The sequence below is a fragment of the Gigantopelta aegis genome, chromosome 6 (genome assembly GCF_016097555.1).
Source record: "Gigantopelta aegis isolate Gae_Host chromosome 6, Gae_host_genome, whole genome shotgun sequence".
Taxonomy (NCBI): domain Eukaryota; kingdom Metazoa; phylum Mollusca; class Gastropoda; order Neomphalida; family Peltospiridae; genus Gigantopelta; species Gigantopelta aegis.
In genome coordinates this window covers 4,455,861-4,483,424 of record NC_054704.1, presented here as the reverse complement: position 1 = coordinate 4,483,424, position 27,564 = coordinate 4,455,861, and the positions used below count along the sequence as shown (strand labels likewise).

Here is a 27,564-nt window from a genome sequence, read left to right as displayed (position 1 = left end):
GTTACAAGAATTTGTCCTCACCTCACTATTTGTATGGGCTGATATCCACCAAAAAGCTACTCCTTACAAAAGTCTATCATACTAAATTGTTATATACAGGCACAGGGCTATTAAAATAAAACACCATGTGAATTTTCCCGCCCATATGATACCAAATTCGTTAAATTTCAGGGTCTGGCCCATGGACTATCATCTGCATACTAATAATTATTACACACCAGTGTAAAATATTGCTCATGTCATAACAATCACACAATATCTAACTAGTGTAATATTGGTGTGACGTGAGCGTGACGTAATCACTTGCTGACCCAATTCGTAGAAAAATAACATGTAGTAGGTCTTGACATCTCCTTACTACTGCGTTGTGGTTTCTTTGCAGTTGGTTTGTAATAAATAGAATACTAAACAAGCTTGCCTGTCATATCATTTTTATGAAACTCGTGAACAGTGTTGGTATCGGACTCGCTTTCGCTCGTCTAATACAAAAACTGTTTACTCATTTCATAAAAATGGTATGACAGGCAAGCTTTTTTTAGTATTCTATATTTTGCATTCTATATTCCCTCATTTAGTGCACTATAAACATTTTGCAGTTCTTTTTATTTACATATTATTTAAATTCCTATCCTAATATAAAATGTATAAACAGAGAATAATACATGAGTGACAGTTAAATACCATTTATCTCACGGGTTGTTTTAAAATGTATCTAACGAGCGAAAGCGAGTTTGATACGTTTTTAAACAACGAGTTGTGAGCTATATGGTATCTAACGGACACGAATGTATTGTTATATCCTCAAAAATCAGGTTTTAAGCTAATTTAAAAAAAAAATTCGACTAAAAGTTACTTAAAGCCGTTGCACTTGTAGCCGACTTACGCGTCACAGACATGAATGTCAGGTAAACTATACGTCACAGTGTAATATATTTCCACCGTGTTGTTTTTCATTGGATGCTTAGCACTGGTCACCTGGGCCCCGTTCCACGAAGCGATCTCAGCCTTAAGATTACCTTAAGTGCATAGGGTAGCTATGTGCTTAAGGTGATCTTAGGGCTAAGATCGTTTCGTGGAACGGGGCCCTGACCATCACCTAGGAGCAGCCAGTCGTAGGTCTTGAAATCCTTAACACACGGACGTGTGTTAACAAATCATGTTCACTTTTCATGATGCTAATGAGGCAATTTTAATAAATAAACAAATAATTATTAAAAAAAATAAAAATAAGTAAACACCCTGCACGGCATTCGTGAACTAAAATCGTATCCATGAAAGCACGCTGCGGTTCGTGTTCCTCGGTTGCCTGCAGAGCGTGCTGGTAATATTCCAATCCATTACCGATCTTCCACATCGATTTGCTGTAAATGCAGTGTCACAGGCTATTGTTCCGTCAATTCATTTTATTCTGCGTAAAAAAAAGCACGTTGTTAGCTTGGTTTAGTTACAAGCAGACAAAGATTTTCCCATTCAATAATTCATTTGCTTTACATTCACTTAAAGTTTAAGCACGTCTGTCCTGGGCATATCCTCAGAATGTCCCAGAAAATGTTTTCATGAAATGGTAATGTTATGGAAAATCAGTTGCGGGTGACATTATATCAGTTATTGCGTACATGTTCTACGTTGTTGTTTTGGGTGTTTTGGGGTCGGTTTTGTTTTTGTTTGTTGTTTATATATATATATATATATATATATACTCTTCAAAAAAAGAAACGCAAAAGGGTACAAATGGGTTATAACTCCGATTTTATGTTTCCTACCGGTTCATGCTTTGTGAATATACGGTCATTGCATGTCCCAAACACATTCCCACGGTTACATTCGATAAAACGCAGCTACTGTACAATAAAGTTCCAAAATGTGAATATTCGCAAAAACGCAGCCACGTGCAAACCATGTCACCACTGCACGTGCGTTGTCTGCACGTGCAACATGAACACCGACAGTATAAAAGTGCAGGGTGTTCGCTTGCCTGGCCTCTGTATCTGGCCGACAGTTGACAATCCAGGACATGCCACGTCTCAGTGAACCGCAGAGAAACAATGCCATCGGCCGACTAGACGCAGGCGAATCCAGAATGGCCGTTGCCAGGGCATTCCATGTGTCCCCAAGCACCATCTCCAGACTGTGGGACCGTTACCAGCAACATGGATCAACACGTGACCTCCCTAGATCCGGTCGACCACGGGTCACTACCCCCGGGCAGGACCGCTACATCCGGGTACGCCACCTTCGGGAACGATTGACTACTGCCACTTCCACAGCCGCAGCAATACCAGGTTTGCGCAGGATATCCGACTAGACCGTACGGAACCGCCTACGTGAGGTAGGAATTCGTGCCAGACGTCCAGTTCGAGGTGTCATCTTAACACCACAACACCGTCGACTCCGACTGCAATGGTGCCAGATTCATCGACAATGGCCTCAACTGCGATGGAGACAGGTGTGGTTCAGTGACGAGTCCCGATTTCTGCTTCGACGTCATGATGGAAGATGTCCCGTATATAGGCGTCGTGGTGAACGTTATGCGGCAAACTGCGTGCAGGAAGTGGACAGATTCGGCGGGGGTAGTGTCATGGTGTGGGCAGCCATCTCACACACTGGCAGAACTGACCTGGTCCACGTGCAGGGCAACCTGAATGCACAGGGCTACATTGACCAGATCCTCCGGCCACACATCGTTCCAGTTATGGCCAACGCCAACGCAGTGTTCCAACATGACAACGCCAGGCCTCACACAGCACGTCTCACAACGGCTTTCCTACAGAACAACAACATTAATGTCCTTCCTTGGCCATCGATATCACCGGATTTGAACCCAATTGAGCATCTATGGGACGAGTTGGACCGACGCCTCCGACAGCGACAACCACAGCCCCAGACCCTGCCCGAGCTGGCAGCAGCCTTGCAGGCCGAGTGGGCCACCATCCCCCGGGACGTCATCCGTACTCCGGTTGCTTCAATGGGCAGGCGGTGCCAGGCAGTTGTCAACACACGCGGAGGCCACACCCGGTATTGACTCCAGATGACCTTGACCTTGGTGGTGTGTCCTATCACTTACTCACAATGGACTAGAGTGAATTGTGAACAATCCTGCAACATTTGGTAATTATCGGACTCACCATTCTATAATTAAATCAATTCTCCAAATGTTACGACAATGTGGTTTTGCGTTTCTTCTTTTGAAGAGTATATATATATATATATATATATATATATATATATAAGAATTTAAGGGTCAAAAATTTATAACCAAATAAGTTTCAGAGTGTATTAGATTGATGATGTAAACTACACCAAAAATTTAATTTATTGTTCCATATTTACAAAAAACCACAAATAAACGTCACTGTATACAAGAAAGTCACATGACATGCTGTCAAAGTTGAAGGTTGTCAAACATGGATTTTACACATTAGAACATTCGTTTAATAGTGTGTGAATCCACCCCTGGCGCGAATACACTCGACACATCGTTGCCTCATTCTGTTGATCAGACGTCTGAAGAACTCTTGGGGAATGGCCTGCCACTCTGCCATAAGAAGTTGACCCAGATCATGAAGGTTGGCCGGAGGGGCATGGTTATCCCGAACTCTCCTGCCTAATTCGTCCCAGGCGTGCTCTATTGGGGCCAAGTCAGGCGAATATGCTGGCCAATCCATCCTGGCGATACCTTGTTGTCTGAGAAAGTCCGTTACCACCCTGGCGCGGTGGGGTCTGGCATTGTCATCCTGCAGAACTGCCCGCCGCCAATCTGCTGAAGGCCTGGGAGAACCAACGGCCGGATAATCTCATTCAGATAGCGGATTCCATTCAGATTGCCATCCACCACATAGAGGGGGGTCCTGTGGTGGATAGAGATGCCGCCCCACACCATGACGCTGCCACAACCGAACCGGTGACGTTGTCTAACGTTAACGTCAGCGAAGCGCTCCCCAGGACGTCTGTAGACACGAACCCGACCGTCGTTGAACTGGAGACTAAACCTGGACTCATCAGTGAACATCACTCGACCCCACTTAACACGTTGCCACCGCAGATGAAGTGTGCACCAGTCTGGCCGTTCTGTGACGTGGTAGGAGCGGTGGTCGAACAGCCTGGCGACGGCAGCGTAGATTATTGGCTCTCAGACGATTGCGTATGGTTTGATCAGACACTCGAGTTCCAGTCGCAGTCCGCAGATTGTCACGTAATCGGCGTGCAGTGGTTGTGCGTTGACGTAGAGCCATATTGGTGATGTAGCGGTCCTCTCTATTTGTAGTGCTTCGGGGTCTTCCCGAACGTGGACGATTTCGAACAGAATTCATTGCTTCGTACCGTTGCCACAGTCGGCCAACGACACTCTGGCTGACACCAAGTCTCAGAGCAACATTTCTTTGCGTATTGCCATCCTGAAGCCAAGCAATAGCCCTTCCTCGATCTTCGATAGTCAGATGACGTCGTACCATTGTCGAATTTGGAGTGTGCACCGTACACGAACGCAAGCTCCAATAATACGGAAATTCAGCATTGGGAACATGGAATACACATGCAAAGCGTGCAAATGAAGCGCTTTGTGAAAAAGCAAGTTATGGGCACTTAGCAGACCTTTCGCTTTCGCCCTAATTTACGTGCAAATGTAAGCATGTTTTCGCCATTAGAACTAGTCGACAGTGTCAATGACAGTGGATTTTAATTAATTTATGGGTTGCTTAGACCCACTTTCGTCAAAATGGAACAATACCATGCGTGACATTATGGACTAGCTAATATAATTGACATTCAGAACATAATGTCGAAAATATCGTCTGACACTTAAATTCTTTTGAGTATATATATATATATATATATATAACTGGATATGTTTTTAGCTATGGATACGACTACTGTTGATTTTTGTTTACTTTTCCACTCAAGATTCTTGTGGAGGCAACAGTTTACCCGGAATGTCTGCACATTACTATCTCGATATTTTGGAGTTAACTATACTAGCATAGTGTGGGATAATTTATAACAAATACCAAAAAAAAAAGTAAAGTAAAATGTGGCACTTAGAATTTATAATAATGCACTTTTAACATATTCTGAGTCTCCGATAATTCTAGCCACTCAACTTAGGTTACTATTAGCATCCGACATAAGACACTTTGTGTCCAGGGGACCTTTGTCTCGAGGTGTTGTTCACAGCCAAATATGACTGGTCATATGATCGATAACTTTATTTTGGATCCAGTAAGTTATTTTCCCCATTTACAACAGCGTTTCATGACTTGTGCATAGATGTGGTATATCAAACAGATTCTTTTATCGCTAATACTAGTGTAGACATCTAGTAAATAATCATGTTTACAGGGTGATGGGGTGTGATTATACATTTATTTCTTTTCCATTATTCAGGTTTGTCGGACATTAAGTGGAAAGGGGTACATACAAATAATGGTTAGTGTTCATAACAAGACGTTACAGGATACTGGGAAGTGTGTGTGTGTGTGGGGGGGGGGGGGGGGGGGGTTAAATCATATATGACCTTTGTACATACAATTTAGATAACAAATACACTTAAAAATTGTTTATAGAAACTTAAAGAAAATTATCTTCTTAACCGTTAAAGGAATTTTAAACTATTAACTACTCGGTTATCCCCTCACACCCCACCACCACCAAATTCTAGCTACGGCCCTGGCAATGTTCTGTAATAAAAGCCAGCATTAAGTATATATTATTTTTTCAATACAAAATAAACCACCATTGTCAAAGTGTCGAAATAACTGCATGATGTTTGTGTATATTTGAAAGGTCAAACAAATAAAACACCAATAAAATGTGATTCGTGTTTAATCATTATATAGACATAATAGTAAATGGTTTCAATGTATACAGCAGTTATAACAAGATTAAACTCGCATCTTGACAACGTAGGTGTTAAAATTGTAGTTCCATAATTTACATACAAATATACAACACGAGCATCATCACAGCCCAGATGACAAAAACATCAACATACAAATCAAGGGGCATAACTCCTTATTACTTAAAACAATACAACATTGAACATCATCTGTAGGTTGCACTACACCAAACCTTATTCTTTTGGAACTCGTGTTAATGTTTACTGGGAAGTCTCTTTAGACAAATAGTAACAGCTGCTTTGATAATATATTGTTGTGATGGTTACTGATGCAAATATTACCTGTGTGAATTAGTCTCCTTATTTCAGTGTACAAAACTATTATGAGCACATTAAAAATAGTTGTATTTTAAATTATAATGAATATAATAAACAGAAAGAAAGAAGTGTTTTATTTAACGACGCATTCAGCACATTTTATTTACGGTTATATGGTGTCAGACATATGGTTAAGGACCACACAGATTTTTTTAGAGGAAACCCTCTGTCGCCACATAGGCTACTCTTTTATGACAGGCAGCAAGGGATCTTTTATTTGCGCTTCCCACAGACAGGATAGCACAAACCATGGCCTTTGTTGAACCAGTTATGGATCACTGGTCGGTGCAAGTGGTTTACACCTACCCACTGAGCCTTGCGGAGCACTCACTCAGGGTTTGGAGTCGATATCTGGATTAAAAATCCCATGCCTCAACTGGGATCCAAACCCAGTACCTACCAGCCTGTAGACCGATGGCCTGCCACGACGCCACCAAGGCTGGTTATAATAAACATAAACATCCCTTAAACATTTTAAATGCTCATGAAAGCTATCTTCTTTATTAGAAGATGGATATGTTAATATTTTTTATGGGTCATGTATTGTGGAATACTGTTTATCTTGCACAAGTTTTATTGGGAAATGTTAACATTGTTTTCAAAAGAAGAGAGTTTGTGTAATGTAACCAGTATACACATTATTTATATACACAAATATTGTACTGAGGTATATATATATATATATATATATATATATATATATATATATATATATATATTTCAGTAAGAGACAATGCATTTTTGATATGAAAACTGAACGACAAACACAATATGCACTCACTGAAGCAGTTCTGTAGGTTACGGAAAACACACATCTGATTGTAGGTCTTTGACTAGAAACATTTACATGCACTCATTTAAAAAAAAAAAAATAAAAAAAAAAAAATAAAAAAAAAAAAAAATTGAAAAAAAAAGCACAAAGATACAATTTGAGACTGAATCGGACACACACACAAATGTTTCCCTGATAATCGTCCATCACACTTTGTCTAGTAAGTGACAATTCAGCCAAAAACTGACATATCAATATCCATTTTGGCCGAAACCTACAAAATTTTTCCCCTTCTTCACCTATTACAATCAATTCAAAACTGACCCCTTAAATAATTTCCCTTCTGTCCGATACTCAAACAATGGCCTTGCCAGAGACTGGACATGGGACAGACATGCCTCAACCATGTGTGGATAGTCACACATTAATAAAATTACTTAACTCAACATCCTACTCAAATAGTTTCTGCATCAGATTCATGTGAGCTGCAGAACTAGCCAGTGTGTTGACGGAAACCTCAAAGGGAAATAACTCTGCTATACTCTGAAGTATTAAGATGGATATCAATTTGTTAAAAGATGACAACAGCTTCCAAATAAAACATCAGATTTGTGTCCGATACATGAGTATACTCGTACACAAATAGTAAAACCATAAGGTCAGGTCATAGTTCTAAAGCAAAAAAAAAAAAAAAAAAAAAACAATGCCAAAAAAATATTAAAACTTTAAAAAATAAATTTAGGATTCCTCATGACAGGCGATTAACAAAGACAATGTCCCCTCATGTGTATTGGTGGAGACATTACCAGTTTTACAAACAATAGTATATGGAAATGCAAAATGAACCAGGAATATTTCAAATAAGTTACCAAAACAAACATTTAATTTTTTCATAACTTTAAATTATGTAGAATGTGATATTTTTTTCCCCAATTCTCCCTTAGACATTATTATCCATACATATAAAGGGTAGTTTATGTAATGAGAAGTAAGCCAGAATCTGACCTGCAGAAACTGGTAGAAATGCATTAAAACATCAAGAGAAACTGTGATTAGTGAAACATTTTGAAAAGTTAATTATATTTCATTGTAAATTTTATTTGGAATGTTTACCTTCAAGAAACGTTGTGCCAGTGCAAAACTCTACAAACGTTGAGCATTACTCTGACAAAACGTCTTCAATGACTGAGTCTTCATTATAGTCCTGGTGATTCTGTAATGTAGCCCACCATTTTTTTGCCGCCATATTATATCTGGGGAAAAAATAACAAACGAGACGAAAAAACCCCCCAAAAACCCACTATTGCTAAAGGAAAGTTAGGGTTAGCAGGTATGCCTGCATAAAATATTGCTTGTGAGCGACTTGTCAATAGCTGGCCGAGACTGAAAACTAGATGTCCTGAAATGCATTTTCATGCAACACATTTTAATTTATGTATTTTTCACCACATAATTTTGTATTTTCGTTTTATGCTGAAAACATATATATACTTATATAATATAATAAACAGCAGAGTCATGTACCAAATTATTGTATCAAGTGAAATAATTACTCATAATGAACTATATGAATCATTTAAATGATTTCTTAACAGTTGCAATCACTAATGTCACATATATTAATTAAAAAACAAATAATTATTTTGTAATGCATTATTTTCAAGTGACCAAGTTGGACTTTGTATTTAAAAATTCATCTGATTTAGTTTGACTCTAGTTAATATATTTACATTAATTGTAATGGGGTTTGGGGGCATGCCTAAGCAACTAAACAAAACAAACCATAACAATTCAAGTGGAAATTTATTTAGTAAACTTAACCAGAAATTAACTCTAATTAATAACTGTAAATAAAATAAAATAAAACTTTAAAAAACACAACAGAAAATAACACATTTGTCACAAAACCTAAACCTATATTCGCGATCATAATCTGTTTGCATCAAAAGGGAACCAATGAATTGACATATAACTCTACAATGATTTATGTTGAACTGGTATATTGTATAAACACAAATTTAGTAACAAATTACCATCAAATTGCAGTTTTGCCTTTAGCCTCTGTGCAATGCATTATCGATTACTAGTCTTTTTTTGTTACGAGTTGGTATGGATTTAAAACTTAATAATATGTTTTTACATTGGTTTTAGCATTATTAGCAAGTCATCAGTTCCCTTTTGATGCAAATGGACTGTACAGGCTAATGTAACTCAAAAACAACCCACTGTCAAAAAACAAATACAAAACCCTCACAAAATCAGCAATGTAACTTTCGTTCCTATGAGACAGACTTTTACATGTTCTGCGTTTATCTACACTATGCAAGGTGTGGCAACAGAATCAGCAATATAACTTTCGTTCCTATGAGATAGACTTTTACATGTTCTGCGTTTATCTACACTATGCAAGGTGTGGCAACAGAATCAGCCTTTAACACTTTATCTCCGATATTACTTGTGCTTTCTTCGATTGGGAGTTTTCTTCCAATCCATCACAAAGAGATAAAATCAGTTTCTTCTTCTTCTGAAATTTTATAAGGAGCAGAAAAGAAAAGGAAAACAAATATTAAAAAATAATAATAAAAAATAAATAAATAAAAAAAAACCCAAAAAACAAAAACAGCACTAGAAATACCTGTGTTATATAACTATAGTATATGTAGTTTTGCCTTTTTAAATACCTAGCATAATGAAACATTTATATATACTAGCAGTTTAACAATAATTTGGACAAAAAGAAATATGATGTTCACTTTTTAATGATTTAACATGTTTTAAGTGTTTCTGTATTTATTATTTTTAGTTGTTTGTGTGTGTATTATTTTTAGGTGATTTTGTGTTTATTGTTATTAGTATTATATATATATATATATATATATATAGAGAGAGAGAGAGAGAGAGAGAGAGAGAGAGAGAGAGAGAGAGAGAGAGAGAGAGAGAGAGAGAGAGAGAGATTATACGAGCTTGTGTCATACTGATTTTACGAAACAAGTGTCAGGATTATTGTATTACCCAAGCGAGAGCAAGTGTAATACATGAATCCTGACACGAGTGTCGTAAAATCAGAACAATTCACACGCAAGTGTAATCATTTCTTTATTATCCAAACTATTATTTTTATGAATAACAAGCTAGGACCATGTTAAAACGTTGACGTCGCTTCACAAAATGACGTCACTCGTTGTGCACCTGAAATCATTAAAACACACATGGGTCATAGTGGTTATATTTCCCTGAATATCTTGAACTATGTGGACAATAAATACATCATATGTCTTAGTCTTTGTCAGGCAATTTACTCAAAGAAATTTCATGTTTTATTCAGAATCAGTTTCTAATTAATTTTAACACTACTATGTTTTTATGGGGTTTTTTGTGGGATTTGTTTTTAATTATTTCTTAAATTGTTTTATTAAATGAATTATACAATGATCAAATGGAATAATTACATGTTAATTGTAATAGTTTTTAGTGGCTTCTATATATTACTTCACAAAGAAGAAACCTCCGACCCCCCTTCCCCTTATGAGCACCCATTTGGACAATCTGCCCATGACAGTGGGTTAATGCTTTCTGATCAGTTTGTTCGTGATCAGTAAGAGAAATGTTAATGTAATGGTCTTACACCTTCCCATTGCAACAGCAAAAAGTACGAAGGATTGGTTTGTCACCTGAATTAATCCATGTTTTTATCATCACTGCATAAAAAATTATAGTGGCTTGTGTTGTCTTCTGGAAACAGGGACAGGGCCCCACTTTTGTTAATGGAAAAACTACATATTGGTCTTCAAGTTTTTCCTATTCACGGCAGCTTCACACTAACAAATAATACTAATTTTAGCCACTTAACAGCAATGTTTAAACCAGTGAGATCACAGGTGGTTATGCACCACGACATATTGCTATTAGTAATGATTTATAAGTAAAAACAAAAATGAACAGATGAACTTTTCACTGTGCACATGCTCCAAACAAAGCCATTCGCATTACTTTTCAGTGTCGTTGTGGTCATCAATGATAACTAAATTAAATGATGATGATTACTATTTAGCACAGTAAGAATCCCTATGTAACAAAACAGAATACATGATGATGATACTTCATGGCAGTACCCAGTGAATTGATCATTCTCTATGACAATAGATCATAAACATTGATTGGTCAAATACTTTCTTTTATTTTTCTATTGGTCACCAAATGAAATATTGCAAAAAAACAGTTTGTACAACCAGAGTTCTAAATAACATTCACTAATATGATTTCCAGGCAGACCAATGAATGACATGGCAATGAACAGCTTCATACATTCAGTGATATTTTTTTCAATATCAAACAACAACAAAAGAGCTTTCACAACAGCACAAAATTGTACCAAGACATTTAAGCGTGCACTCATGTCAACACAGACACAAACCAAGGCCTAGCCCCAAGAGGTTCAAAAGAAGCTAGACATGTTAACTCCAACAAAGCTGCATGTAGGGTCTCCACGAGTACTCGAGTACTCGGGTGCGGGTCGAGTCTAGCAAAGACTCGAGTCCGTTCACAGGACTCGAGTACCCGTGCAACGAAGAGCACGCTCATTTAAATATTTTTTTTACGTCATATTATGCTTCCCGCCGGTTACATTATATGCTATGAGACATACAGGGGGAAAAAGTCAAATGTGCTGAATGCAATACATACAATGGTATGATTGGGCATCCATGTTCAGCGTTGGAAGTAAGAAGCATAAAGCTATTTTACTTTATTCCTTAGTCTCATTATCATCTAATGTAAATGGCGAGTACTCGGGTCCGGGTCGAGTTTGACCCTCAAGTACTCGAGTCCAATATTTTGGACTCGTGGAGGCCCTAGCTGCATGTTCCATTGACGCGAAGCTCACCACTTAGAACAAGCACTTCTCTTAAAGCATATAACAGAAACGAAACAAGACAAAGCAATTGTAAAAGTTATTTCTTTAAGAATAAACCCTACCCCACCCAAAAAAAAAAAGAAAAACGAAAAACAGAAAACCAAAAGTCAACTGTACATATATGAACATTTGTCACAATATGCATGGTAAAACAAATGCCTTTAACAAAATTATATATGAAATACTGATATTGGTAATTTGTGTAAAACTTCACAAGTGGCAGGTGCTGGAAGAGAGTATAATAGTAAGGAAGGCTTTGTTCAATTTAGAAGAAAAACCTAGGTCTCACTGCACTGTTAATTACTAGGTCAAAGTTCAGTCATAAAGTCCATCATAGGTGTCAATTTTAGAGTAAACTAGATGAGGATGTAAAATATATTCTAAGTGGTCGATGTTGTTGGTGCCAATGATAACCCATTCTCTAAACACACTTGATTTGCAGATGGCCACACTGATTAAGTGACAGACCCTAGTTTTTAAAGACTATGGCACATTTATCACTATTACTATCATTTTGATAACTGAAATCAGACATTACATAGATATTATTATTTAGATTATCTATTTCTGTACATCTAAAGTGCTCTGGTAATACTGCTGTCTCTAATATAAAAAAACACATTTTTCATATTTAAAAAAATGCCAATACATCCGAGAAGTAACAGTTATAGAGACTAGCCTATTTTTAAGGGTATGTCCCCATTTCAACATCCTACTCTATTGTTTCACTCTACTGTAACTTTATCCAAATATGTTATACGTTTGTAGATTAACCAAATTTAATGTCCATTTTCACAGGTTGAAACATGGGTTTGTCTGCATTTCAGTGTCCTACACTCTCGTTTTACCCTATTGTAACTTTATCCAAACCTGTTATATGTTTGTTGTGTCTGTTTTCAAGGGCTGAAACGTGGGTTTGTCTCCATTTCAATGTCCTACACTCTTGTTTTACCCTATTGTAACTTTATCCAAACCTGTTATATGTTTGTGTTGTCTGTTTTCAAGGGCTGAAACATGGGTTTGTGACTTTAAACATCTGTGAATTGAGACCAGAGGTTTTTAATTTGATTTTCCAGTTATTTTGTAAATAACTGTGGTGTCCTTCAGACTGTACTGTTGCGCTATTTGGTGGGGTTGGTACTGGTGTACAGCCAGTTCCTTTCATCACCTACCAGGTATCAGTTTTCTTCGTGTAAATCTACAGTGAAGGACATTTGTCAAAGCACTTTGTTACCTCATTCACTTGTACATGTACTGGTAGTCATCTGTCTGCAACATTTCACAATGGAATGCTTCTTAGCCACATCAAGCACTTGCCGTAGCCAATTCATAATACTTACTACATGTTAAAGTATACTAGATACTAATGCAAGCCTGCCACAAGGTAACGATAAATTGCACGAAATGTCTTTTTTCTATTCTGATGCACCCATACCAGTGCTTGTGACCACTATAAACTGTATCCTCCAAACACCTGGTACTAGCACTGTTTACTGAACCTATGAGTCCTGCACACACAACAAATACCGACTTATTCTACACGCATCAACATACAACGCATCAAAGTACCACGTTCTATCGTCATTAATCTGACATTGATATAGGTAAGTTTCAAAACAGTCTGTGGCTTTCGGACGAGTTCACCCAACATACACACACATCCTGTTTACATCTATTCTGCATAAACATCATAAATAAACTAATCACATATATTATTTACATACATCTGTTAGTCGTTTTCAGCATATACTTACAATAAATTAAAAATATCTTCTGATTTGATTGATTTGAATCTACACTCAAACTTCGTTATCTCAGTGTTGAAGGGTCCAGACCAACACTCTCGACACATCGGTTGTTTGAGATGAACATAACAGATGTTACAATTATTTTAGCGAAAATTATGACAGAGGACCATTTCTCAACCTCGAGATATCTCAGACTCGTAAAACAAGAAAGATAACAATGTTTGACTGCATTTCCCTGACCACCAAACAAATATCATCACTTGTGTCAACATGTCCGGTCTGAATATTTGAAACACTAACATATACCCTAAATCTACTGTCACCTCACTGGAATTGATGTGTGAATATCTACACCTGCCGATATCAGTTTAACAAACCATGCACCATTCACTACTCCTCCACACTACAGATCTCTGTAACATGCTTTCACTCCTGTCCAACCACTTTTAAACTTGGTCACAAACATCACCATCCATTTTCAACTGGATTTCTTTATATTGGTTTCAAGCTTCAAACTTATTTTCTAATCATTTGGTCACAAAATCTTAATTTGTTGTCACTAAACCACACAATCCACCTTTAACTGGCTTTTTTTTCCACAATACAATCAAATCCAGATATTTGTTTCTAAACATTTGGTGACAGAACCACAAAAATTAGCTTTAGCCAGCTTTTTTTGAACTGCAATCAATTCCTAGACATATTTTTTAAATGTTTGGTGCTAAAACCACATGATCTATGTTTAATTGGCTTTCTTTGAACAGCAATCAATTCCTAGACATATTTTTTAAATGTTTGGTGCTAAAACCACATGATCTATGTTTAATTGGCTTTCTTTGAACAGCAATCAATTCTAAGACTTATTTTCTAAATGTCTGGTCACAGAACATCAAGACCTAGCTTTAATCAGCTTTCTTTGAACTGGATCAATCCCAAGACATATTTTCTAAATGTTTTGGTAATAACACCACATGATCTATGTTTAACCATCTTTCTTTGAACTGCAACCAATCTCCAGCCTTATTTCGTAAACGTTTTGGTGCCAACACCACCACATGATCTGTGTTTAACTGGCTTTCTTTGCCTTGCTATCGAGCTCTAGACTCTGCCATTCATCGTCCTCGTCGTTAGCCCACACCTCGTTATCCCAGCCCTTATTATCCGTACCCCCTGATCCGGCCGTGTCGCCCAGATCCAGCAGGTTGCCCACCAGTGGCTCCCTCTGCCTGGACTCGCTCGTGAAACCCGTGTCCCACTCCGCATCTTTCCAGCCGTCGTGCTTCACTTTCGAGTATTTCTTCGATTCTTTAGGCTTCCTGTTTGAGCTGGACGGTGGTTTTTCGGGCTGCCCTCCACCGCTGCTGCTGCCCCAGTCGTCCCACTCATCCTGAATCAACTTCTTGGATGACGGCGACGAGTTGTTGTCGTTCAGCCACGCTTCATACTCGTCCTCATTCCCAGCCGACCACTCAGAGCCCTTGTCTCTTTTGTTGCCGTTCTGCCCGGGAGACTCGTCTTCGTCCCAGTCGCCCCAAGAATCGTCGTCACCGGGCAACAGGCAGTTCTTCGGGGTGTCACTGAAACAACAAACAACATGCTTTCTTTAGGCAGATAGTAAAAAATATTTCAGTAAAAAGCTAAATAAAATATTGTTGGTCTGTTTTATTAACGACACCACTAAGGTCTACAACAGTCACTTTTTGGACCCTTGTTTTGGCTTTGTACACAATAAATAAAGCATATCCAACAGTAATTTTTTGCAAGTACGAGTGCGAATAATTTGTACATGCTCATATACCACTAGAGTTTCGAGCATGTCCGTCCCGGGGCCTGTCTCTGGATAGCCAGGGGCTTGTCCCGGGACAGAAAAAAATTAAGCGGACAATTTTAAAATTTACATCCAAAAAAATTAAATAGTGGGACTTTAAAATTTTGATGCGCATCTCTAATATAATTAATAAAAACAATTCTACTCATTAAATTTGGTCGCTAGATTAGATCGGGTGGTCAAAAAGAAATTAGATAAGATAGGGGGGTGGGGGGGGTGGAGGTGTAGAGTTGAAAATGGGCAGAATTTTGAAAATAGCAATTAGTAAAAAAGTTAATAGAATTAAAAAAAGAAAAAAGAAAAAGAAAAAGAAAAATTACACGCCAAAAATAAAAAGAATTGACTGCTCGGTCGAATATTTATATAATTTGGAGCATTTTAGAAGGACAGTCCAAAAATAAATAAGAGAAAGAAGAGAGGATCAGACTATTTAATAATATTTTTTTTTTTAAAGTAATTTCGACATAAACTTTTGAACGAAGGTCTAAAAGTTTAAAGTCCGATATATATGTCCACGTGAGTGGCCTCGTTAAGGCCGTTAGGTTGGTTTCTACTTTGGAGAGGCTGAAGATTCCTGGAGTGTCGGCAGTTGGTCTTTTCGCTGACGTAGTGTCTGAACTACACTGGAGTAGCCGGGGCCGCAGACTGCACTGATCATCTTGTGTATGGATCTGTTGTCGATCTTGGCGAACAAGATGCACTGTCTGTAGGTCTGGTCCCTCCGGTGCGTGACGACTACTCCACGTATTCCACTAAAGATCTTGCTGTGTAGCTCGTAGCTGCTGCCTTCATCCAGTGGTCTCCAGTCCGCGTTGAGGTATCCTCCCTGAAGTCATTGTGGATCCCGCATGTCCCCCTGCATATACTGGTGCAGTTGGCGTCGAAGTCCGTTGATGGCAAGGACCCATTCGGCATCGTCAGGGGGCGGGGCTACCGGCGGCGGCTTGGTCTTGGCTGGTTGGGTGGTCGGTGATGTCGCCTTCCGCTTTGCCGCCGCAACAACAACATGTCCCTGTGCCGACTCAACGACTGTGCCGACTTGGTCGGTATAATTGACCGCTGCACCGGAGTCGGCATCCGGGGAGTGGAGGTCGGTGGTACCGCCCTTGGAGGCTGGCACATCGCGATGTCCAGGCTCGAATACGGCTGCTCCGGGATGCAGGCGCCGATGGCGATCGCGTCCTCTCCGGCTAACTCAGTAGGGGCGGCGACGCAGAAGGGACCGCCGCTGGCGGTTGTGCCGCAAGCTTTGACCCCCCCTCCCCGAGCCATCCCTGGCACGGGTTTCTTCTTCCTCCTTCCTCTTCCAGTCCCTCCATTCCTCTTCTTTGGAGGCGGGTCACCAAAGACACGGTCGGACACGGTATAGGTAACCCGGAACTCCAGTAGAGCCCCAAAGCCGGCTATCAGTCCCCCCAGGTGGGGGGGCAACTCAAGAGCGCATGTAGACACGTCTACTCGCATCACGAAAACAGTTGGGAGTCTGTTTCTGAATTTTTTGATATAATACATTTGATAGAAGGTAAATTTTTATTTCATTCATCTTTTAAAACTTAAAATTAATATTTGTCCAGAATTATGAAATATAAAAAAAATAACAACATGTAAACAAGTCAAGGTCAGTGGACCAGTTTTTATTTTAATGTGGCGAAGCATTGTAATAATATAGCTAATTTTGAATTTGAATGACGTCAGTATTCCAACGACATCACTTTGCATCTCCTTACAATAACCATATGCTGGGTACATGACGTTTCCGTTTTAAGAATGCAGGAAAAATTCCAGTGCAAAATTGCTATTGGAAATGTTTCGTTTGAACATTACTAATGCACGTGAATCAGTTTGAAGAAAATCTTGTTATTAAAAAATTGTACCTTTTATGAAATATGGATTTCAAGTGAAATTACGGTGAGATATGTTATATTTATTGCGTATGAAGCCGAAACAAAGGTGTTAAAAGTGACTGTCATCGACTTTAGAGCAGATGGATTGATTAATCATCAGCTATTGGATGTCAAACTTAATAAAAAATGCAATAATTAAGCATATAATTCTGAAACATTTATTTGTGTTTGCATTTTGTCCTTGATAAAACAATGAGTTTCCATTCTGTCCATAAGAAAGGAGGTACCTGGTACTTTCTCTCCTGAGAAAGAGCTGCCATTTTATCTAACGCAAAATGAGCTGTATTGTTTTGGAACATACAAATTCCTTTTTTGGAAGCATAAGTTGTACTGCAGTTAATTACGGTTCATTCTAATAATAAAAATTAAAATTACACCTAAACAATGTGTTTTTCTGTAAAATGGTATTAATGACATTGACAATATCATCCACATCCTGTAAAATAGTAACAACGTGGCTCAGTAATGACAACTCTTTTGAAGACGACGTACCCATCAGTGTCAGTTGGCTTGATGCCGAGTAGAGAAGTTTTCTCGCAGGGACTCGTGTCAGCTGTGGCCAGGGTCGTCTTCGGCTCCGCCCACAGCGACGATAGGTCTTTCCATCCTTTCGTACTGGCTGCGGTTAACTGGAATAACAAACAACATATGTTAGGAACACACTTTGTCTAAGGCCCACTTTCCTTTAACACGATGCTGTGCACAAGTTTATCAATATAGTGCAGTTACACAGTGCCTTTCCCATATATACATTTCTGTGCACGAGCATTCAGCACATAGAAGAAGAAAAAAGCTGATTAATGAGCAATTTTTCCGCACAATGTTATAATGCAAAGTGTTTACCAAGGGCTTAAAAGTATGCATCAACATCATCACATTTTATATAGTGATCCCCTTACAAAAATGCAGATATGGAAATGCACATCTGTGTGTGCGGAACTGAATTACTGGAAAGCAGGCCTTGTGTACAAACATGTCTACAGCAGTCCAGACTTACAAACCCTTCAAACCTCAACCTAAACTCATGCAGAGCATCTCGACTAACTACATTTATGTTGTTTAATAAGAGTTTAGGTTATCATAAAGATCAGGACCCATATTCACAAAAAGGTGTAAATTTACGTCTACGACTAGCACTTACATCTGCCGTAGATTTACGTTTACGTGCAAGAAGCACCTTATTCTCAAAGACGGTCGTAAATGTAAATGTAACTTAGTTGGACGTAAATCTACGATTTAACACTCTCACTGGAGTAATTAATAAAAACACATTAGAAACGATGGCTACCGGGTAAATAACAAATGCGCAAAACGCAATTTTGTTTGTCGTCTGCTAACAATAACATCGCGGACAGTGAACCATGGCATTTTGGTATTGGTGATGATCCGTGTTTTGGTACGAACTTGAGGACATTTCTTAAAAAGGAAAAGATAACTCAGGAGAAATTGACTGAGTCGAAAACATCCGTTCGATCACCAACAAAAATATGTTCAATCCGTGGGCGTTCGCCATCACAAACTGCTTCATTTATTGGAAATGCTGCTAGTTTCCATAAATAATAGTAAATAACGGCGATCGTGCTTGATTTATTATATGTACACGACTTACGTGCAGCGTTAGTTGCAACCTGAGGCACTCTTATATTTACGTCCAACTTTACACGTAACTTACGTTTTCGTTGTTTCGTGAATAGCTCTTCAGTCGTAGATTTACGTTTACGTGTAAAACTAGGCTTACAATGTTTTGTGAATATGGGTCCAGGGGCCTAATTCACAAAGGTCTCTTATGCTCTGCTAGACAACAAAGCATCCTCTTTGCAAGTTTTTTTGCATTGCACTGTGAGATCATGAAGTTACAAGAGTTTAGTGAATTAGGCCCCAGATGTAAATTGAATAACAATAAGATCTGATTGATGTTGCAGTCATAGTCTGATAGACTAGACAAACTCTGGCTGAAATCTAGTCTGGCAACTACTGTAAACCAGTAACTGTCTAATCCAGAAATCTGTCTTGAATGCATCAACTTTACAAAACTAGGCCAGTTTGTCTAGTAGACATATGTTGGACCCTAGCTGGTAATTTATAACAATAAACATATTCCATTCAATCTGGCATCTTAGATTAAACCAGCATCTGTCTACATCATCAAATACTACACAATTCTACAATAACAGCAGCAAAAAAAACCACCTTCAGTTCCACTACAATTAGTCTGGTTGACACATGGACTTCACCAGCTATAGCTGCATTAACATTTTAACAGAGACTTAAAGTACTTTAAGCAGAAGAAATAGGTCTACATCTAGGTTTATCAGTGAGCTATAGAAATAACTCAACACAGACACACAATTACATTTTTAGCCATATAGAACTAATTAAACTTCAATATATTTATCAGGATTTTTTGTTTGTTAAAAGCTAGTTCATCTTCCCAGGAGTTAATTTGTGTACTGTTGCTAATAGCAGCTGCCACATTCGTTACTAGTTACCTTTGATGCAAACCCACTCATTGAGCTGCCTACGTCATTTATTAAAGTCCCGTCTTTGACCTAGAAATAAAAACAGTTTAAAACATTAGTTTTCTCAACCACATACATGTATTACAAACCTGTACACACAGCAATGCATTACTATCAGTCTGGAAACACTCGTCAGCTAGGCTCATGATTCCAGCTGGTTAGTGCCATGTGTATCCGAGTGTTATCAGTCTGATTTATACAAAACCAAATTGTTGTTTTCCGCATTTTGATGTTTATTTTACCTAATGTGCGTTCATGATAGGTAATATTATTTAAGAAAAATAGGAAAGGGCATTGTCAGTTGCGAACTTGTGCCCAATATTTTTGATGTTTATTTTACCTAATGTGCGTTCATGATAGGTAATATTATTTAAGAAAAATAGGAAAGGGCATTGTCAGTTGCCAACTTGTGCCCAATATTTTTGATGTTTATTTTACCTAATTTGCGTTCATGATAGGTAATATTATTTAATAAAAATAGGAAAGGGCATTGTCAGTTGCCAACTTGTGCCCAATATTTGTGTTATTTATATGCCTTAAAATAAGTTTTCAATCAATGATCACCTGCTTTGAGATTTTCAAAGAAGAACTCTACAAATACAATGAAATTGTCAATAACTGTAGTCAGTTTAATCTAGATTTAGAGTCAATGATTTTTAGAATCCATACTGTATCAGAATACTACTTCTACTAAACCATTCACAAACACCATTTAATTTTTGTTCAACTAATATTACGTACGAATGGTGTTAATTTAAAAGAAGCAATAACTATTAATTAAACAGACAAGTAATAAAATCACAATTTTGTATGAACTATCTTTTGACAAACTTAGCAAACATGTCAGTGTTAATTAAATCTGATGATGTTAGTAATATGCATTTACAAGCCATCGCTAGAACATCTTGTTTTAACAGAACTTAAGATAAAATTCTTCTTACACAGACTCGTGGATAATAAAATTTAATGAATAAAATCCATTCATTGAATAAGCTACATTGTATGTTTTCTGTGTATAAATATGAATACCTCATTTCAAACCAAAATCTTTTCACTAATATGAAAAAATGCTATTTAAGTGTAGTCCAATTGTGCTTGACATGCAAGAATAGCAAGATATTGTTTTTATCAAAATTAAAGATTCCAGGTATTTAAATACATTTTGTAAATATTTGACATATATATTTCCAACACTTTAGGTGTTACACCAGTGGCAAGAAGCCACCTCATGAGTATCAAGATATGTTCTCTTCAGACAGGTGCTTGCTTAATGTTTCTCCAAGCATGTTTTAGTGTGGCGTGGTGGTACACCTCAATAGTGTCGTGCCTTCTCAGTTCTTTCCCTAATCAACACTCACAGGAACACCAAACAGAAACTCCCAATACTAATACTATAGTTACACATATAACACATATCAATAGTACCCTCGGCAGTATTGGATGAGAGTACCGGTGGCTTAACTAACAAGCCTTTGCAGTAATTAAATCTAAACTGACCTTAATAAATTAGCCAGAAACCAACAATCCCACAACTAATCTGGTAGTTACATAGTTCTACCAAAACAGTGTACGACACACAAAGTTAATGTTTACTAATGAACAATGTGACATGTTTTCGTGACTATGAAATACATTGGGATAAAGTCAGCATGGTAGTAGTTTATTATAACAGTGGCTTTTAACAAATATCAAAGGCTGTGGGATGTGCTATCCTGTCTGTGGAATGGTGCATATAAATGATCCCATGCTACTAATGGATAGCTTGCTACTACAGTAATGGTGTGTTGATTTCACAATGTACCAATTACTTTCATACTATGCCTCGTAGAAAACACCCATTGTGTATTAAGCGATGAAGTCATAACGTTTGTCTTGTCGCCATCAGCTACTCTCCTACAAGGCACTCGTGTTGAGTAGCATCACCTTTACTCTTACAAAAGTATGGATTACATAAACATCAAATTGGGGGATGGAAAAGCAGGTGTGAGTGCAGGGTTTCAGGCGATGAAACTTAAGCAAATTTTCTTGTTTGTCACTATATTTCCTGGTGAAGCATGATTCCACCCCTTATAAAGTTGCATTTTACACCATCCAAGCATTAAAAATATGTTATGGGGAAAGCATATGGCTTGCACATACCCTCCTCCTAAAATATCCTTCAGACGGGACTGATTTGTAATTTATATATGTATTATTAATTAATCATATTTATCTGTTACTTATTTTGAAATTCATTTATCAAAGCAAGCACATTAATTAAATTTATTATTTTAGTTTTTTTCTATTTAATGAAAAAAAAAAGTGTCCTAAATAAAGTGAAAATCCCTAAGTTTTCAGTCTATCAATGCTTGCCAAATTTTTAGAGAAAATACTATAGCTTAATAGTTATGTTAATTTATTTTAAATGATGAAGGAATAGTATGGTGGCATCTCGACATACATGTAGGTGGTTGGTGGAACAAATATGATTAAAATTTTTTTTACCAAAAGATGTTAATCATCACTACACCGCAAAACTTGAAAAACAAAGAGTTTAAAATATTACTTGTCACAAACAAGCGATTAACATCTTCCCTAATCTCAGACTGAAACATTATGACCACATGGAAACTTAACTGAGGTGATACTCGGCTTCTTGTCTGAACATTTGACAACAAATCACAGCAGAAAATCATGTCAAATCATATTACTGCACTATTTTGTGACGTCTAGCAGTCTTTATCACATTAGGTTCTGAAAACGACTTTGCTCATTGCACCGAAAACATCTAACTGGCCTTTATAAGAGGCCATAAAAAGCTCAGTTCATAAGATGGAGCTTAAACACTTATAATGTGGTCGAGCAGCGATCTGCTAGGACACTGTGGGCTCACTAGCTGTGGAATACCAGCTCAGTGTAATCCTATAGCAGCTGCTTAACACAACGATAAGTCCTTTAGACATAACAACCTATAGGAGCTGATTAACACAACGATAAGAGTCATTTAGACATAACAACCTATAGGAGCTAATTAACACAACGATAAGAGTCCTTTAGACATGGCAACCAATGTGAATACTCAAGTATCTATTACCTTACAATCAATATAAAAAAATATGCTGCATTCAGAAATCATATACTTCATAAGAATTATTTTACTTCAGCCAATGTAAGGAATCGTGGATTACATTCTTGAAAAATGATTGAATCATGAGTAAATTATAAATAAGTAAATGTTGTTTTTAAACAGCCACAGTAAAGTTAGTTTCCAAGCCCATGTAATCAAAAACACATGATGTCTAAATAAAGTTTGTGTAAGATGCACATCAGTTATTATATGTTCTCTCATCTTTTAAACCTTGATATGAGATCAGACATTACACACAAAGTTGTTGTTGAGTATTCATGAATAACAGAAATAAATAACAGTAATTGTAAAATATAACAATCATAAAAGCTAACAGTTAACGTAGCATTTTTATAGAGTATACGTAAATGTTTTATAATGCTTTTTGTTTCCCTTTGTAAGAAATATATGTTCAACAATTAATGTTAACATTTTATTATAGTAATCAGATAATTTAAAAATCTTTTCTTGTGATAACGGACCAAATTAATTTTCACATAATCTCAAACTTAAAGAAATCAAAAATTTGTTTTTAACAACACATGCTATCAGTGGAACACTGTTTTTGATAATTAGTAAATTTATTGGTTTATTAAAGAAGGTATTTTTCATTACCAATGTTTACGTAATAAAAAACTGAAACAAACAAATCTCAACTTTTATAATGCCACTTTAATCTTCACTTTAAGTTTAAGACTACAATGTAATTATAACAGACTAATACTAATATGGCACAAATGGCACCAACAGGATGAATGAAAAACAAAAGCAGAGGCATGCTTGCAACACAACAAATCTGTAGGTATAAGCATTAAAAACAATTTAAGATGTAAAGTTGATCCAAGTGTAAGATGCTAACTGTCATCACTCACTTTTTCAGCAAGACTCGACACCGAGGCAGATACACCGTCTACGAGATTGCTCTCGGCTACCTAGACAACAACAACAACAACAACACTAGTCACCATGACAACCAACACCACAAACAACACCCCAAAACACCAGTTTTCAATTAAATAACAGGTGTTACAACACAAATGTTTGACTTTTAAACAATAAAATGATTGAATTCACTATATATTTTTTTTAAATTGATGAAATAACAACTTTTTTTTAATCTGAATATTTCTCCCTTCAGCCAACTAAATATATGTTTAATTATTTTCATTTTGACAACCATTTACTTTGTTGACTCTTTATTTTCAGAATATGTTATTGCTATAAATATATAATCCTGGGCTTTCTCTGGTGTTGTGGAGTGTAAAACATGCAAAATTATTAATAAAATAAAAGGTGATTAGCCAGAAGCATACATACAAGAGACAGTCAAAATGTTCATAGAACTAGATTCCATAGCTTGGTACACCATAATAAAAGTATGTTCGAGTGTTTCTGAAAGGTTAATTATTCTTTCTTCTTGTTTGTATATTTATAAAACATTTCTTAAAGATAAACTACTCAACTGAGACAATGAATTTGACCATATTGGAACACGAGCCCTCATCCAGTTTCTCCCCAAAGAAGGTAAAAAATGCTACTGAAATCCATAACTGTAGGATTGTGAATAAGTGATGGATCTACAAATTGTTCAACAATTGTGAAATATGGTCAACTAAATTCAAGCAAGGACAAAACAACTTTGATGGTGACAAGGTCTGGAAGACCTGATGATGTCAAGGCAAGGTTTTGCCAAGTGTTTTCTGGGATGCCAAATGAATTCTAATGGTTGATTGACTGAAACATATTTTAAAGTTTTTTAAAAAACAAATGGATTAAGTACTACTAACTAGTTATACAACTTACTAGGCGTCCTTCATATAGGTTGACTAAATGCCTCCAAAACCTACTATCACTGGTGCCTAGTAAGCTAATATGATGATAAAATAGAGAGAAGCAATCAAGGAAAAGATCAATAAGAAATGTTGACAGAGCTCTGCTCCACGACAATGCTCCAGTGCTCAAATCCAGGATTACTCAATCTGATGTCCCTAAGTGTGGCTTGGAGCAGCTTAATCCCCCACCCTACAACCCAGACCTTACCCCAAGTGATTATCAGTTGTGCAATAGTTTAATGCTCGAAACCTCTGTGGTATATGAGCATGTTAAAAAGTTACACTATGTGGAATATTAAAGCCTTCCTTTGTGGTACTAGTTTGAAGATGCTGACAGTCTGAAGGCAGCAACAGAAGAGCCGGCCAGAAAGAGTTCTGGTTTGCTGGCATCAGTAGCTTGCAGAATAAATGTGTCAAATACAATGAGGTCAAGGCCGATTATATTGAAAACTAACGTATTTATACCTTTGGTCTATCATTGCTTTTAATACAAACTTCTATGAATGTTTTGATGATCCCTCATATCATTGAAAAAGTCTTTAAAAATAATATTTAAACCAACCTAACCTCCGGCCTTATATACTATGAGGGGCAGAAAGTAGCTTAGTGGTAAAGCTATCACATGATGCGCAGTCAGTCTAGGATCAATCCCCATCAGTGGGCCCATTAGGCTATTTCTTGTTTCAGCCAGTGCACCACAACTGATACATCAAAGGCTGTGGTATGTACTATCCTGTCTGTGGGATGGTGCATATAAAAGATCCCTTGTTGCTAATGGAAAAATGTAGCAGGTTTCCTGTCATAATTGCCAAATGGTTGACATCCAATAGCCAATGATTAATAAATCAATGTGCTCTAGTGGTGTCGTTAAACAAAACAAAGTTTACCTTTTGAACCAATGAATCTGTGACTCCAATGAAGATGCATGATGACATTGCTAGTGAGAGGTTATAAGAGATCACCATACAGCAAACTTTCACATATACTGTTATCGTTTACCTCTAATCTCATTTTTAAAAATAAAATTCCATGAGAATCCATTTGGATTAGCACAACTTTTATATCACGGGAATCCAAGATAATCCATTTCTTAATAGATTTTTTGTTACAACATGCTAAGTAATTAATTATGATTTTATCTGATGCTATTATCTGTACATTGGAATTTATATATATATATATATATATATTCTGACAGGTATTCCTTCAATATTGGATGTCAGACTGGATGCTGTTGGTTGTTTATTTTTCAAAACGGATGTTACAGAATGTTTTTTGTTACATTTTTACTTACAGAAATATTTTAGAAATCAAACATTAGAATTCCCACTGCACATCAACTAAGTCCCATAACTTTGTAAATCTGTGGTATTAAATTCTATTTAGGACACAAAGTGAGATGGCTAATGTGACAGTTTAGTTGGTTTGCTTTGCTTACCTACTTACATATATGAAAACCATTGATATCTTTAGCTTGTGCTATAAACGTCTTTCATGTGTGTACTCTGATATAAGTTGCTTTGTGCGAGTCTTTAGGTAATCACATGTGTATACATGCATATTACATTTGCCACATACACCTATAATAACTCAAATATCACTCATTATTCTTTTAATATAACATCAGTCGTCGTGAGAGCTGAAATACATTGTACAGACATAGTGAACTAGTGTACTAAATAAATCATTTCATATCATGTACTTAGTTTTTACCATTTTATTTGATTTGTAGGCCATCACTTGAGAGACACTTTGGAAGAGCAAAGAGGAATGAAGTTAAAAGATTAAATGTGCGTAAAAGCCGAGAAAACTGTGATTGTGAGATGATAAGAGATCGGGCCAGCTCCCAGCTAGCACATCGTCTGTCTCGGAATAAAATCAATAATTTATCCTCATTCCACGTGCCGAGTCAGCGCGGACACAACAGCTACAATTACAGCTTACGTAAAAAGATGACAAAAATAATTTCATCCATAATATCAAGTGGACAGAAAAATATTGATGTTTCCTATTTCTATGCGATGCAAATTACAACTTACACAAAAAGTTACCAATATTATTGGCAATTTAACTTCAAATACTTTGTATTTGTGCTCAAGAATATAACTTGGCTGTTATGTTTTATTCATAATATCATGTCCAGCATTTGTGATGATAGACAATGTTTCTTATTTCTCTATATATTGTCACAAACTACAGACTGTATGAATGGAACTGTATTATCAATATCTCATTCTTAAATATCATATGTTGCATCTGTGCCGACAGAAAAATCATGTTTTGTGTTTCTACTACATTGTGTATATTGTGTAAAAAGATAAGACGCCAATGGAATAATGTCAAATAAGAAACATTCTGAATTAATGCATCTCTCCTGTAACATTTTCAGTGACAAATGTTTAGTGTATTAAAGGCCTGTATTTAAATATCACTAAACGCTTGTTTCCTTTTTAAATAAGAAAAATATACAGACTTTTCTGTTGTTAATATTTCCAAGAAAAAATGTTAAGAGCCCTATAAATAATACAGCACTCAACTGTACTGTAAAACCTTACAATGATGTGCTTTAAGTGTTGTGTATTGATATTATCTGAGCACTGGGCCTTGAGACCATTACAGGAACTGACAGTTACAGAGTGCCTGCTGCCTTCAGACTGTCACTGCTACACTGGCGATATCTTTAATAAAGAATTTTCTGTCGCCCATTTCAGAACATGATTCATAGGGGTCACTTT

At 37.0% G+C, this 27,564-nt stretch overlaps 1 protein-coding gene and 1 long non-coding RNA gene across 4 annotated transcripts in view; one reads left to right on the top strand and one right to left on the bottom strand.

Moving 5' to 3' along the window:
- The first annotated feature begins 4,562 nt into the window (after positions 1–4,562).
- On the top strand, positions 4,563–27,564 carry LOC121376233. Its single transcript, XR_005958420.1, has 3 exons — positions 4,563–4,621; positions 5,380–5,421; positions 26,562–27,564. It is a non-coding gene; the product is annotated as an uncharacterized LOC121376233 (long non-coding RNA).
- LOC121376232 (ADP-ribosylation factor GTPase-activating protein 1-like) overlaps positions 6,869–27,564 on the bottom strand; it is a 76,680-nt gene continuing 55,984 nt past the window's right edge. The window contains exons 9-13 of one of the 3 annotated variants that reach the window (XM_041504051.1): positions 23,870–23,929; positions 19,862–19,921; positions 17,865–18,001; positions 14,808–15,217; positions 6,869–9,504 (exon numbers count right to left, since the gene is read on the bottom strand). In XM_041504051.1, the coding sequence (XP_041359985.1) occupies positions 9,473–9,504; positions 14,808–15,217; positions 17,865–18,001; positions 19,862–19,921; positions 23,870–23,929 (699 nt within the window). In that variant the 3' untranslated portion in view covers positions 6,869–9,472. Of the gene's footprint in view, positions 9,505–11,137; positions 15,218–17,864; positions 18,002–19,861; positions 19,922–23,869; positions 23,930–27,564 lie in introns of those variants that run through there. The other 2 variants (XM_041504049.1, XM_041504050.1) reach the window with 2 other exon arrangements.